Below are 12,165 nucleotides of genomic sequence, written 5' to 3' on the forward strand. Positions count from 1 at the left end.
CCGGCCCGGCCCGGCCCAGCCCCGCCGCCTAAAGGCGCCTCCTCCGCGGAGACCGCGTGGCCACTGAGAGCCCGCGGCCACGGAGCCCCCACGGCCACGGAGCCCCCACGGCCGTGGAGACCTCGCGCCCTCCCTGCCCGAGATGGCGCCGCGCAGGCCCCGGGACTGGCCCCAAAGACGCTAACAAGCGAGCGGGGCAGCCTGCCCCGGTTAGTTTAGGACACTCAGATGCCGCCGGGCAAACTCGTGAGCCTGGGTTTTGTGCTGTCATGGCTGAGCTGCAGGTCGTGGTGTCTCTTGCCTGCCGCACGGCGAGGCCGTTCTTGCCCTGGCCCTACAAGGTTAGGAGCAAGCTGGAGGAAAAGCCGTCTTGCCCCAGATGCAGCGCTGCTGCGGGAAGCGTCCCTGCGGAACGTGACTTTTGGATCATCTCCCTCTGCGCCTGGCTCTGCCCCAAGCCTTCTGCAGGTTTTGCGAGGCCAGCGTGGCGCTTCCCAGCGTCCAGCCTGCACGCCCACACCACGGCAGCAACGCCGGGGACCCCTCCGCACGTGCGGCGCCAGGGAAAGCTGGCGGGGTTGCTCTTGTTTTGCTGGGAACTGTCGGCCCGAGAGCTGCCGCCGCTGCTTGCGAGGACAGTGCTGGCGCGGGGAGCGGCTCCAGGGAGCAGCCGGCACCAAGGCTGCCAGCAGATTTCCAGGAGAGAGTTCCCAAAGCAAGAAGCCCCAGCCGGGTGGAGGATGGGGCTGGTGGCTCGGGACGAGCCCTCCTTGGGTTTGGCAGATACAGGCCAGCGGGGAGCAGAGGGTGTCAGCAAGGGGACGCGGCCCCATGGCCAGCGGCAGTGCCAGCGTCCCGGGGCGAGGAGCCCCAGCCATCGGAGGCTCCTAGGACACGCCACGAGCACCCAGAGCAGCGGCACAGGCAGCCTCTTGCAACCCCGCTCCGCTCCAAAAGCCGTTTCCCTTCTCTGTCAATGCACTTCGGACGTGGCAGCTCATTTCCCTTTGCAGAAATCAGTGTGAATTTAGAGACGGGCTGCGGTGCAGCTCGTTTGCCGAGATTGCTCTGTCCTCCCCCTTGCTCTCCCCTCTAGGTCAGATACCATTTAGGATTTGTTTTTCTGCTTCTCATTCTTTCAAATATTTGAAATCCCATTCCAATTAAACACCAAGGCCAAAAAAATGCCAAGTGACAAGTATCAGGTGTATCAGAAGGCTCTAAAGGGAAAAGAAGCAAAAGGGATTGAAGTATGAGATGGCAGCAGTCACCACAGAACACGGGGCTGGGTCACAAACATTCGCAGTGAGATGCTTTGCATTTGGCCCTCGACGATCCACCACGTGAACGGTGGGTTGTCTGTGTCCTCCAGCTACAACTCAGAGGGCTTCTGTTAAACCAAGGACCTTTGTTTTATTGTTTCAGGCTTTTTTATTGCATCTTGGGGATGCAAAGGCCCTGTGGGCCTTCATGCAGCCCCTCTGGCCCTCTGTGTGCGAGGATACAAAATCCGTGTAGGAGATGCACAAACCACCAAGGCAGAAGACAGCGGAGCTGCAGCAGTTAAATTAGTCTCCGTCTCTCTCAGCTTTTGGAAAATCATGGCAGCTTTTTCTCCTTTGCAGGCATCTGTACATGTCATTAGCCACTGTGTAACTCACTCCTACAATTCTCACAAAATCAACCATTTTTCCATGTAAAATTTAACTCATAATTGTGCGCAGTGTTTTTGTGAATAACACTTGCAATAATATGATTTCCAACTGATGTTGAAAAGGAAGAGCAGGAAGGGCAGGACTAAACAACAGATGCCTGTTGCTATTATTTGAGTTCATGACAAAAAAAAAGGCTTCGGTCCTTAGAGAACATAATCCCCAAATTATTTTTTTTCTGCTAATGAAATCCATATTGGAATTCTCTTTCTAGACAGGGAATTCAAAATCTTTTGAACTAAATTAAGATTTTTATGAACCTAAACCTCAGGGAAAAACACGATCAGCTTGTCTAGAAATTAACAACAGAACCTTGATTTGCCAAGATGTGTTAGTATTGGAAAGATGTTATTTAATTACTGGGAGCAGGAATTCCTGAATTATCACTCATTTTATCTTCATTTCTCAGAGGAACAATTTTGGGGCAAAGATTCAAAACCAACAATTAATTATGAGTGGAAGCATGCAAAAAACCCCCATATTCCACCCGTTTTTGTATCCTTTATCATTTGCAATTTTCAACTGAAGAAACTAAAGGTGCCTGGAATCCTTCAGTCTTCCCTATATTTGCTGCAGTACAAGCGGGTTGTGTATCTGAGATACAACTAATACAAAAATAAGCATAACCACGGGAGAAAAAAGAAGCCAGAAAGCTCCAAGACAACTCTGTGCCCTTTGACTGCAACACACAATTACTCAGTGCCACAAAACCTCGTATTGCTTCAGCTGTGCAGGGTGACTGGCTTGGGGAAGTTGCATCCAAAACAGTCTCAGGGGAGGGTGTCTAACTTTCTTCCTCCTTTGCATTTTCTAGGAGAAATGTGGATTGCTATTATATTATTACCACAGGAAAAAAAAGCGTACATATATATATATATATGTATTTTGATAGCTCTCACACTCTCTTTCAAGATATCTTTCAAGACATTTCCTTCTCTGGAGATCTTTAAAATCCACTTGGATGCAGCCACATGCCACTGTGCCACATGCTCTCGGTGACCCTGCGTGTGCAGGGGGGTTGGACTAGAAGATCTCTGGAGGTCCCTTCCAACCTTAAGCATTCTATGATTCTATGATTAAATCCCTGTGACTGTATTCTTTACAATTCTTTCCTTATATTCCCTATATCATATCAACAAGAGTGTTTCAAGTAGGTAATTGCTTGAGGGCTGCGGTCACTCAGCTTTTTGCATTTGGTTTGGTACTTGTTCTCCACAAATTGCCCCTGTCAGGTATCTCCTGGTCAACAAGTGCCCACAAAGGCTGGGTTTTCAACAGAGGCACGGTTAAACTTAGTTAAAGAGAAAAGATTCACAGTGTGGATGGATACGAAGGAACTTTTCATGGGAGCCTACAGGCAAACTAAGTGTGGAATGTACATGGACAGCCGAGCAAGATGCCTCGGCAGCAAGAAAGTTTCCAAAGAAAAAGAAAATTAATGTCTTTTTTTTGAATTTTCTTCCCACTCCTGTGACTGCCCATAATTTTGCTCTGGGGTTATCTGTGCCCAGAGAGTTGCTGGGGAGGTGAGGATGAGGCCTGAGTTGCAGTGCTAGCTGCCTGTGAAGAGTGTGAGCAGCAAACATTGCCCAGCACAGGATGATCCTCATCCTCTACAGGTCTCTGATGCTCCCCGTTCACGGGCTGGCTTGGATTTTGTTAGGAAATGTCTCCACCATTCCTGTCTCCACCAACTCTGAGAATATTGACACTAAAATAAAACCCAGAGGCACATACTAAAAGACCCATAGGGCCTCAGCTTTTTATACAAATTTAATGTTTCAGGTCGCAAAAGTTTCCCATCTTCTACCCCCAAAGATGCAGGAAAAGGTTGGGAGCTCCTTCAATTTCTGTGTAAGAACTACCGAGCTCTTTCTAGTTACACAGAAAAGTGGAGATCAGGGAAGAAGGTAAAAAGAAGGGCAGGGAAAATGGTCACACGGGTTAATTCATTTCAACATCTTCATCAACACAGGCGCCAGGTGCTCTTTGAGACGCGGGTCGATTTGAATGTTGCTCAGTTCTTTGATATTCAGGATCATCTCGTGGGCTTGGAAGAAGAGCTCTTTCCCCACGGCCTCCTCGACGCGCTGACGCCACTGCAGCAGCCTGGGCCGGTCCTCGAAGACGTCGCAGCCGACTCCGACGGGCTGCAGGGACGGGCAGAGCGGCCGTGAGACACCCGGCACCCAACGGCAACCAAGCCAACCCCAAGAACAGCCCAGGCCAAAGCTAAGGGTTGCCTGAACTGATGTCTTAGTTGGAGTGATTTACTCCCCTTGTGCCTGTACCTCTCTCCAAAACATGCTGCTGCACAGAAGCTGAACTGCAATTTTCCAGTCTCTAGAGTACGGTTATGAGCAGGAAATGACTCTGAATTGCAAGATCCAAGCCCTATGGCCTAAGAGAGCACCCCTGTTTTGTGACAGCCTTAATTTGGTTGCATCTAGCTGAGATTCACTTGCACCTTCCAGGCATGGCATGGGCCAGTACCATCTGAAGAAGAATATTCTTGTATGATAAAAATATTCTTATATTGCCTCTTTCGCCAGAGGCCAAAAATAGCAATGATAAGGGATGAAGGGAAGGAGAAATATTAGGGAACTGATGAAGCTATTTTTTTTCCTTCCTTTTTAAACCAGTTTTCAGAACCTACTCGTATTATCCACCTGGTCCCAGGGCAGTCCTGCTGAGATGCCCTTGCAGCCCATTCCCACCCGGCAGCAGGACACCTCCCGTGCTGGGATCTGCTCCCCGCGCTGCTGCACTCACTTGCATCAGCTCCACAATGGCCACGAGATCCGCAAGAGAGATCTCGCTGCCGATGATGAAAGCCTTGTCCTGGAGAAACCTCTCCTCCAACTGCTTCAGCGAAGCCGACAGCCCCTCCATAACCTCCTGCAGCTTCTCCGTGGGCAAGGGCTGCCCGGTGAAGAGGGGAATCAGCACCTGAGGGAAGAATGGACTTGGAGTGCCACCAGCCACGTCCTCCTGCACCGGGCTGAGTCTTCTAAGTTACAGCCCATGAGCTACTCGGGATTGCTGACATTACCACCCTGCAGCAAAAACACGTTAGGGGATGCGCTTGGACCCTCACAGGCTGCTGCATTTCCAAGTGCAGGAGTGTGTGGACACGAGCGGTCCCACATGCCTGACCTGCAGCGCCAGGAAAGGTCTTCAAACCCCGCTGGATGCCGCCCTGTGCCCCGTGCTCTGGGTGTCCCTGCTGGAGCAGGGGGTTGGACTGGATGATCTCTGGAGGTCCCTTCCAGCCTCAGCCATTCTGTGATTCGATGGAAAATGATTCCCTTGGGCAGCAGCAGCAGCCAGCGAGGCTGAGATGGGGTGAGGATCCTTGCTCCACAAGCCCTTCCATGGTCCCCAAGCAGCTCTATGGCAATCTTGCCTCAGTTCAGCACACCCAGGGGAGCGTGGGCCTCATCCCCATGGGCCTGCTGGCCCTCCCATCATCAGGCCAGCATCTCTGATGAGCACTGCATCCGCAAAAGAAGCCAGCTGCAAATCTCAAATTAAAAACCGATGGTTGGAGAGGTTTGCTGCTCCAGCAATGATTCATGAGGATGTGTGCCACTAATGGAGCTCTCACAGCTACCCTGCCTCCACCTACCACAGCTTCAAAAGAAATATAATTAATAAGCAGAATTAGAGATATAAATTTCCATTTGTGAGAGTGGAATAAATTTGTCCTCACTGCTGGTCTATTCAGCAAGTCACGTCGTGGTTGCTTAATCCGAGGCAGGGTGTTTGCCGAATGCACACGGAATCGATTTCCTCAGAAAATTCATGGCCAGTTCTTTTCCGAAGCGGTTCCAGTGACACATGATGGGACTTGTGGCTCTGAAACGACATCCTCTTCCTTTCCTTCCTCTTGGGGCTGTCTTCTCCCTTGCTTAGCTAATGTTACACGGTGGCTTTATACATTTTTCTGTTTCCAAGGATTCTGAGGGTCTTTTCTGCAGCTGGGGTATCTTCTCAGCAGCAGAAATGACCTGGATTTGTTTGCCTCGAAGCACTGCAATGGCAGCCTGCAGAGACTAGGAAAATCTGCTTTTTGCATGAATCTGACTCATATTTGTTGCTTCTCTGTGCTCTTTAGTCAAAATTCAAATGTCAATACATCAAAAGCTAAATGAATCCTGATGTTCTGTTAAGCATGAATAAGGACAAACAACACAGGAATGGCAACGTCCTTACCCATTTATTGACAGGCCTTATTTTGAGATGTGATAATCTATATCACAGCTATACTTGTAGGGTTGTATCTGCCCCTGGGTTTCTCAGAGGACATTAATGTAACTTTCAGAGGAGCTCCTGGAGATTGGTGGCCAGCACAATCGACTGAGAATAAGTGGCTTTCTGTTAATTTTCATGTTAATTTTGCCTCGCTATTAATCCATCTGACCTCACTCAATGGAGAGATTCTGCCCTTCTTTCTGTACCCCCGTTCTGCTTGTCGCAGAGCCAGTCCCAAAGGAGCGCGCAGGCTCTTCCAGGCTCCCACCCTGCTGGACTCCAGGGAGTTGGTGCTTGAGGAACACGGGCGTTCAGCTTCCAGCAGCCAAGTCCAGGCAGCAAAACCTCTGTGCATGAGCTGCACGCTTGTGTAACGGCGGGGAGGCCGCGATAGGCTCCAATCTGCTACACATTTGTCCACCACAAGCAAGGAAAATGTGTTGGGCTTTGAGACGTCCTTCATCACACCGGCTTTAAGTAAAAGAACAGAAACAACCAAAGCTGCTCTTGCAGAAGCCCATGCTGAGCAATGAGGAAAGCTCCTCCCAGCTAGGGACAGCACAAGGGATGTGACAAAATCAGTGTGACAAATTCAATGGTATCGGGCCTGTTCCAGTGCTGAGGATTCTGCCAGGAAAGCATCATTTTGCTGACATCTTAGTATGAATTCTCCTTACCTTGATCCACATGGTCTTGGGAGCGTTAGCGCGGATGTTGGCGTGGTGCCAGGACAGGTACTCATCCACCTGCGCCCGCTTCTGTATGTCCGCCGGGTACCAGTGGTCGGGAGTGTTGTACTTTCGGCTCAGGTACAGCAGGATAGCGGTGCTGCTCAGACAGCCACGAGACACGACGGGTCAGCATGGGCGCCCAAAGAGCTTCCCCTGACACCCCACGAGCCAGCACCCGGATCCACATTTGAACGGAGCCCAGGGACCTGCAGAGGCACCTGATTCCTGCTGGCACCCGCTCCCCTTAACCCCTCCGAGCACTGGAGCCTGCTGGAAACCACCGCTTTGCTGGGCAGTGCCTGGACACTGCGTAAACAAACAGTAAATCTCCGTAATCATCTATCAGCAACGTTCGCTCCTCAGCTGCTCCGAGCCGTCTCGCTGAGACCTACTGATATTTATGTGCGTGTGCACAAAGCAAAGCTGTCTAATGAGTCATGCTGCCCTCGGAGCACATCCAGGTCTGTCGAACCTGCAGCTTCCACTGAAGCCAGTGGAAATCCCAGCAGGGAGAGCCCTCAGACTCTTCTGTTTTGGCTTGTTAGGTCCCTATGTTGATATCATTACGAATTATCATCAAGAAGAAAAGCAAAGCCTTAGTTATCTGCAGCAACATGCAGGCTGCTAATAAAAAGCCATGCCACAGAAAACCCCATGTGGGCAAAAAGAGAGAAATAAAGGCCTCCTACTACAGTAATTCAATTGTTTCAGTCTTGAAATACTAGTAATGAGTTAGATCATAGATCTCCATAGTAGATTTAGAATGTAAAACATAAATTTTGTCTCTATAGGGCTTAATTTGGACTTTCTGAGTGATTCATATAAATAGAAGTGGTTCCACCTTTCTCCCAGGGATTTGATAAGCTTTAAACGTTTCCCTGCAGTGTTTATAATCCAGTTTTTGTGGTAATTGCATCCGGGGCAGGATCAAGAAATGAAGGCAGCTAATCAATTTAGGCTGTGAAAGATAATTCAAGCAAAGAAAATGGAAATAAGGGAAATGAGATTATAAATGAGGTTATACTATTACAAATATTGAATGTGTTACAAGGTATGACACAGCATGCAGATTTTTTTCACTTTGCAGTGGTACGTGCAAGGTAAAGACATCTGAAATAAAAGAATTATATGCAATAATATGTATATATGTCAAGACCTATGTCAAGATATGAGTTCGCAATGTATTATCCTCCTCAAACCAAGAGATAAGGTATGTGATGGAGAAAATAAGCACTTGTAATATCATCTTAGGCAGAAAAAAGACCTGATTCTCTATAACCAGACTCAAATGGCTAGTTTATCATGTATAATCACAGAAGTTCCTGCCAAGGAGCATCTTTCTAAAGCCACCTCCCTCTGTGAACCATCCACATCCTCCCCTGCAGAACCCTAACCGTGCGGCTCAATGGACTTTCATCTCCTTTCTCTTCAGGAACACAGAAACTGAAATGCCAACGCAGATCATTAAACCATCCAGTTCATGGCAAATCCTTCTGTTTTCAGTTGTTCAGAGGGAACAACATCTCCTGAACAGGATTACTGGGAGCCAGGCGTGTTTGAGACCTTAGTTCTTACCATTCTGCCAGGGTGAAGTCCCCATCCTTCAGCGCCGGTACCCTCCTCAGCACGCTGACCTTGGCAGCCCCTTCGCTGTTTGATGACCCTATCAACAAGAACAGGCAAGTGAGAGGTTGAATGGTCAATGAAATAGATGGACAGTTTGAGAACTGAGTTATGTTTTTCCCATACAGTCATATTCCATAATTAAAAGGAAAGAAAACTGAGCAGTCTGAGTAAAGCCATCTGCAGACAGTGCGGTCTGCTCAGTCCCATCACTGCATGGAGAAGACCACAAGGCTCTGTAGGAAATTGAGCTGCACTGGTACCTGCAACAGGTAAAATCTACTGAAGAATCACACACAAGGAGGAGTTCAGGTACCACCTGGACACGCTGTCGTTGGAAATGTTGCTGCAGACAAGCAGAAGGAGCTGGCCTGGCTTGAAAGCCGCAGGGACGTGGGGAAAAGAGGGAAGTTGGGATAAAGATAACCCAGCAACGCAAAATATCTGATATTTGCGAAGAAGACAGGGTCTGGAAGGGTTGAGTAGTGTGCAGAGCCTCCTCACAAAGCAAACGTCTCACAGGCAACACGAAACAAGGGAATTTTCTTTCCTCCGGCTTCACAGACTTGGCTGACTAGCTAGGATGGAGCCCTGCTGGAAGGCAGCTTGGAAGCCTTGGGCCCGCTGAGATCATTGCAGCAGGTCAATAACCAAAGGGCCCCTGGCTGGCTGATAGGCACATGGAGCAAAGTCTTTCTATAGTTCGCTCGTCTCCAAAGAGCAGAGGAATTTGAGTAATCGCAAGAAAAGCAAGCGCTGTCAGCAGAGCTGGCCCCTCTGCAGACACTGAGATGCTTCCAGAGTTCTTGCTGGGATGGGAAGAAACAGGAATATCAGCCACGGGACGTGGGACACATAATTTATTGCTTCCACAGCAGAAAACCAGCGAGGGGCTGGGACACCTACACACCTCTAAGGCAGCTGTGGGTCAGCGGGTCCACCTGCCCCATGGCGAAACGCAAGAGGTGGATGAGTAAAATGAGTAAAAGTAAAAAGAGGCGGATGTGGCCCATAAAGGAGTTTAAACTCCAGGGCCACGGGTGCTTGCACGCAGCACGGCGGGATATCTAATCGCGCTTGTGGGTTCCTCTGAAGGCGCCGAACCTGCAAGTCAGCAACTCTGCGCCACGGAGCCGGCCGGGAGTCCACGCACCACGAGGAGGTCTGCGTTTGTTTGCTCTGCTTGTTTGCAGAGCTCTCGGTACAGAGACGCTACCTTTCAGGGCGCAGCGGCCGGTCCGGGCAACACAACGAGCAGGGAGTCTCACTCCAAAATCCCTTTTGTTCGAAGATTAGGAGCCTTTAGCGAAGAAACCACGGCCTAGACCTCAAGAGCTACTGCCACCGGGCAGGAGGCAGCAGCAGCCACCGCGTTGCTGGACAAACGCACGGTGGGAATTAGTCTCAGAGAAATGAAACCAGCCTTTGGCCCATCCCGTTCGCTTACAGCTGGCAGTGGAAGGAGAAATGCAGGTTTGCAGGGAGACACAGAGGCCCGTGCGGAGGTCCGGCCGCTGATGTGTGAGCTGGTAAAAGCCTCGCTGCAAACACTGACTTGATGGCAACTCTGCCTCTCCTCCCGCAGGTGTCTGTGGCAGAGCTGCTCACGGGTGGCCAGGCTGTCCCACCCGTGACACCGCGGTGACGCGCAGGGCTGTTGGGCACCAGCTGCACCTGGTGTAACTAGTTCTGTGTTGCACTGTGCAATGCCGGGCTCGAGGGAGGCAGGGAGGCTGCGAGCTGGATGCTCAGGGGAAGCTACTGTGCAAGGGAGGGGATTTACCGGCGTACAAAACTAAAGGGACAAGTTTTGGGAAAAGAAGTCAAAGGGAAAAAAAATCAGTCCATTTGCCTGTCACATCCCTGCCTTGCCATCTCCTTAGCCAAGGATTTCTGGATACAATCATTTGCATTAGGCAAAAAAAGTGAAAAGCAGTTTACCAGGAAAACGCAAGACATAAACGGGCAACAGTCTTGTTATAGCGCTGGACGAGTGTGAACAGCTGAACGTTTCCGCCAAGCACACGGTTCCCAGGCGCTCCTGGCTTGTCGCTGTGACCGCTTTGCTCGCAAGGGCTGGAGGAACATTCCTCGGGGATCCACAAAAATAGCTGCAGCGCAGCCGCGAGACAGCCGGGAATTAGAGCTCCATGTGAAGCCCTGCACCTCGGCCCCTTCCCGGGGCGGCTGTTTGAGACTGCTGGGGCCACCTGCTCAGCTCCAACGTGCAGGTGCTGCCGAACCGGCCTTTTCTGTGCGGGGGATGAGCCCCTGTCTGGAAAAGCCTTGGGTTCAAGGCTCAGGAACACGTCACCCTTCCACCAGCCTCCAGGTAGGCGCCTTCTCTTCCCGCTGGGATCGAATCTCCCTAAACCTGCACTTGCCCCATCCGAGCTGCGAGGGCAGCTTCGCCTTTCCGCCGCCCTGCACAGGGCTACAGCGAGCTGGAAAATCCCCCTGGAAAATCACCCGCCGAGCCGGCACCTTGCAGGGAAAGCGGGGCGGGAGGCTCGGGAGGCAGCGGGAGCGGGCAGGGAGCACCGGGTCTCCGCGGCGCGAGGGGCAAAGGGCGCAAAGCGGAGCCGCCGGCTCGGGTGGGAACCGGGCCCCCCCCGCCGCCCCGCGCAGGGCGAGTGTCCCCGGCGGCCGCTCCTCACCTGTGCGCGGCTGCTCCGCGCCGCCCGCCGCCGGCCTCCTCCCCAGCACCGAGTCTGCCAAGAGGCAAGAGAGGCGCCCTGAGCGCGGGGCGCCGAGCGCGGGGGCTCTGCCCCGCTGCCGGCCCGGGGCCGCCGCCGGGACCGGGGCCGCCGCGGGCGGCCGGGCGGGCCGGCCCCACCTTTGAAGAGCTCCACGTGCTTGAACTCGAAGGGGATGTTGTTGCTGCGGGCGAAGATGTAGATGGAGCGGCAGGGCTGCGAGAGCAGGTCCAGGTAGAGCTCCAGCCCCATGGTGGCGCCGGCGGCGGCGGCCTGCGCGGCTCTGCGCGGCGGGAGGGGGCAGCGCCCGCACGGGCCGGGCCGGGCCGGGCCGGGCCGGGCCCCGCGCGGGGCCGCCCCGCTGGGTCTCGGCCGCGGGAGGGGCGAGGGGCGGCACCGGCTCCCGCGGGCTCCGCCGGGACGGGCCCGGCGCGCGGCTGGAAGGGCCGGGGAGCCCCCGGGAGAGCCCCCGTGGGAGCCCTGCCCGGCGCGGGAAGGCGGTTGTGTTCGCGCAGGATCAGGAGCCCGGCCGCGCTGGCTCCGCACCAGCCCCCTGCTTTGGAAGAGCAGGGCGCGGATGAGACAGATGCGGGAGACAGGTTGGCAGCAGGGCGGGCGCTGCAGCCGCTCGGGCGACTCGCAGGGCACCACGCTCAGCGTGGCCGGGACCTGCCACCCTCCTCTCGCGCCACTGCAGGTTGGGGCACTTATTTGGGATGCTGCTTTTGCAGCCACTTCGTCCTGGCCAGCTGTGTGGGAGGCAGGAACCGCTCCGGAGCGCGCAGGAGGAGTGGGAAATTGCCCTGCATGGGCCATGCAGTCAGAAAAGCTCTTGTACTGCAGAACGATGGCAGGTCCCCACTCTGGAGCTACCAGCGAGAGCACCCATGCCCTTGTTGGGCAGTGCCCTTAGCAGCGCAGGTTCACCCTGCTCCTTCATGCGTGGCTCACTTGATCCGTGATCCATGAGCCCTATCTGCACTTCAAAGCGCTGCCTTGGGTTAGGGTGACCGTGGTCCAGCACCCACGGCGCCACATGGCACCCACAGCTGCAGAGCACAGCCTGCACAGGTGGGTACAGCCTCCCTGGCACAGGTACAGCCAGGATCCCAACTGCAACCGCTGCTTTGCAAGGGGGGAAACAGAGTC

At 53.0% G+C, this 12,165-nt stretch overlaps 1 protein-coding gene across 1 annotated transcript; it reads right to left on the reverse strand.

The window, feature by feature from the left end:
• Positions 1 to 3,539: 3,539 nt before the first annotated feature.
• LOC112945967 (glutathione S-transferase theta-1) lies at positions 3,540 to 11,272 on the reverse strand. The gene is made up of 6 exons (XM_026037721.1): positions 11,157 to 11,272; positions 10,978 to 11,031; positions 8,273 to 8,360; positions 6,644 to 6,794; positions 4,485 to 4,661; positions 3,540 to 3,862 (listed from the first exon to the last, which is right to left on the reverse strand). Exons 1-6 carry the CDS (start codon positions 11,266 to 11,268, stop codon positions 3,662 to 3,664), a joined length of 783 nt encoding a protein of 260 aa, XP_025893506.1. The 5' UTR covers positions 11,269 to 11,272; the 3' UTR covers positions 3,540 to 3,661.
• Between the last annotated feature and the right edge of the window lie 893 nt (positions 11,273 to 12,165).

Source organism: Nothoprocta perdicaria, unplaced genomic scaffold (assembly GCF_003342845.1).
Source record: "Nothoprocta perdicaria isolate Ctin4 unplaced genomic scaffold, notPer1 scaffold_2, whole genome shotgun sequence".
Classification (NCBI taxonomy): domain Eukaryota; kingdom Metazoa; phylum Chordata; class Aves; order Tinamiformes; family Tinamidae; genus Nothoprocta; species Nothoprocta perdicaria.

Excerpts from the sequence above, each read along its gene's own strand:
- LOC112945967 (XM_026037721.1), bottom strand. The coding sequence starts at position 11,268 with ATGGGGCTGGAGCTCTACCTGGACCTGCTCTCGCAGCCCTGCCGCTCC. Across the intron at positions 8,361-10,977 it reads CGCGGAGCAGCCGCGCACAG|GGTCATCAAACAGCGAAGGG; the intron begins GTGAGGAGCGGC and ends TCTTGTTGATAG. Across the intron at positions 3,863-4,484 it reads CCATTGTGGAGCTGATGCAA|CCCGTCGGAGTCGGCTGCGA; the intron begins GTGAGTGCAGCA and ends CCGTCCCTGCAG.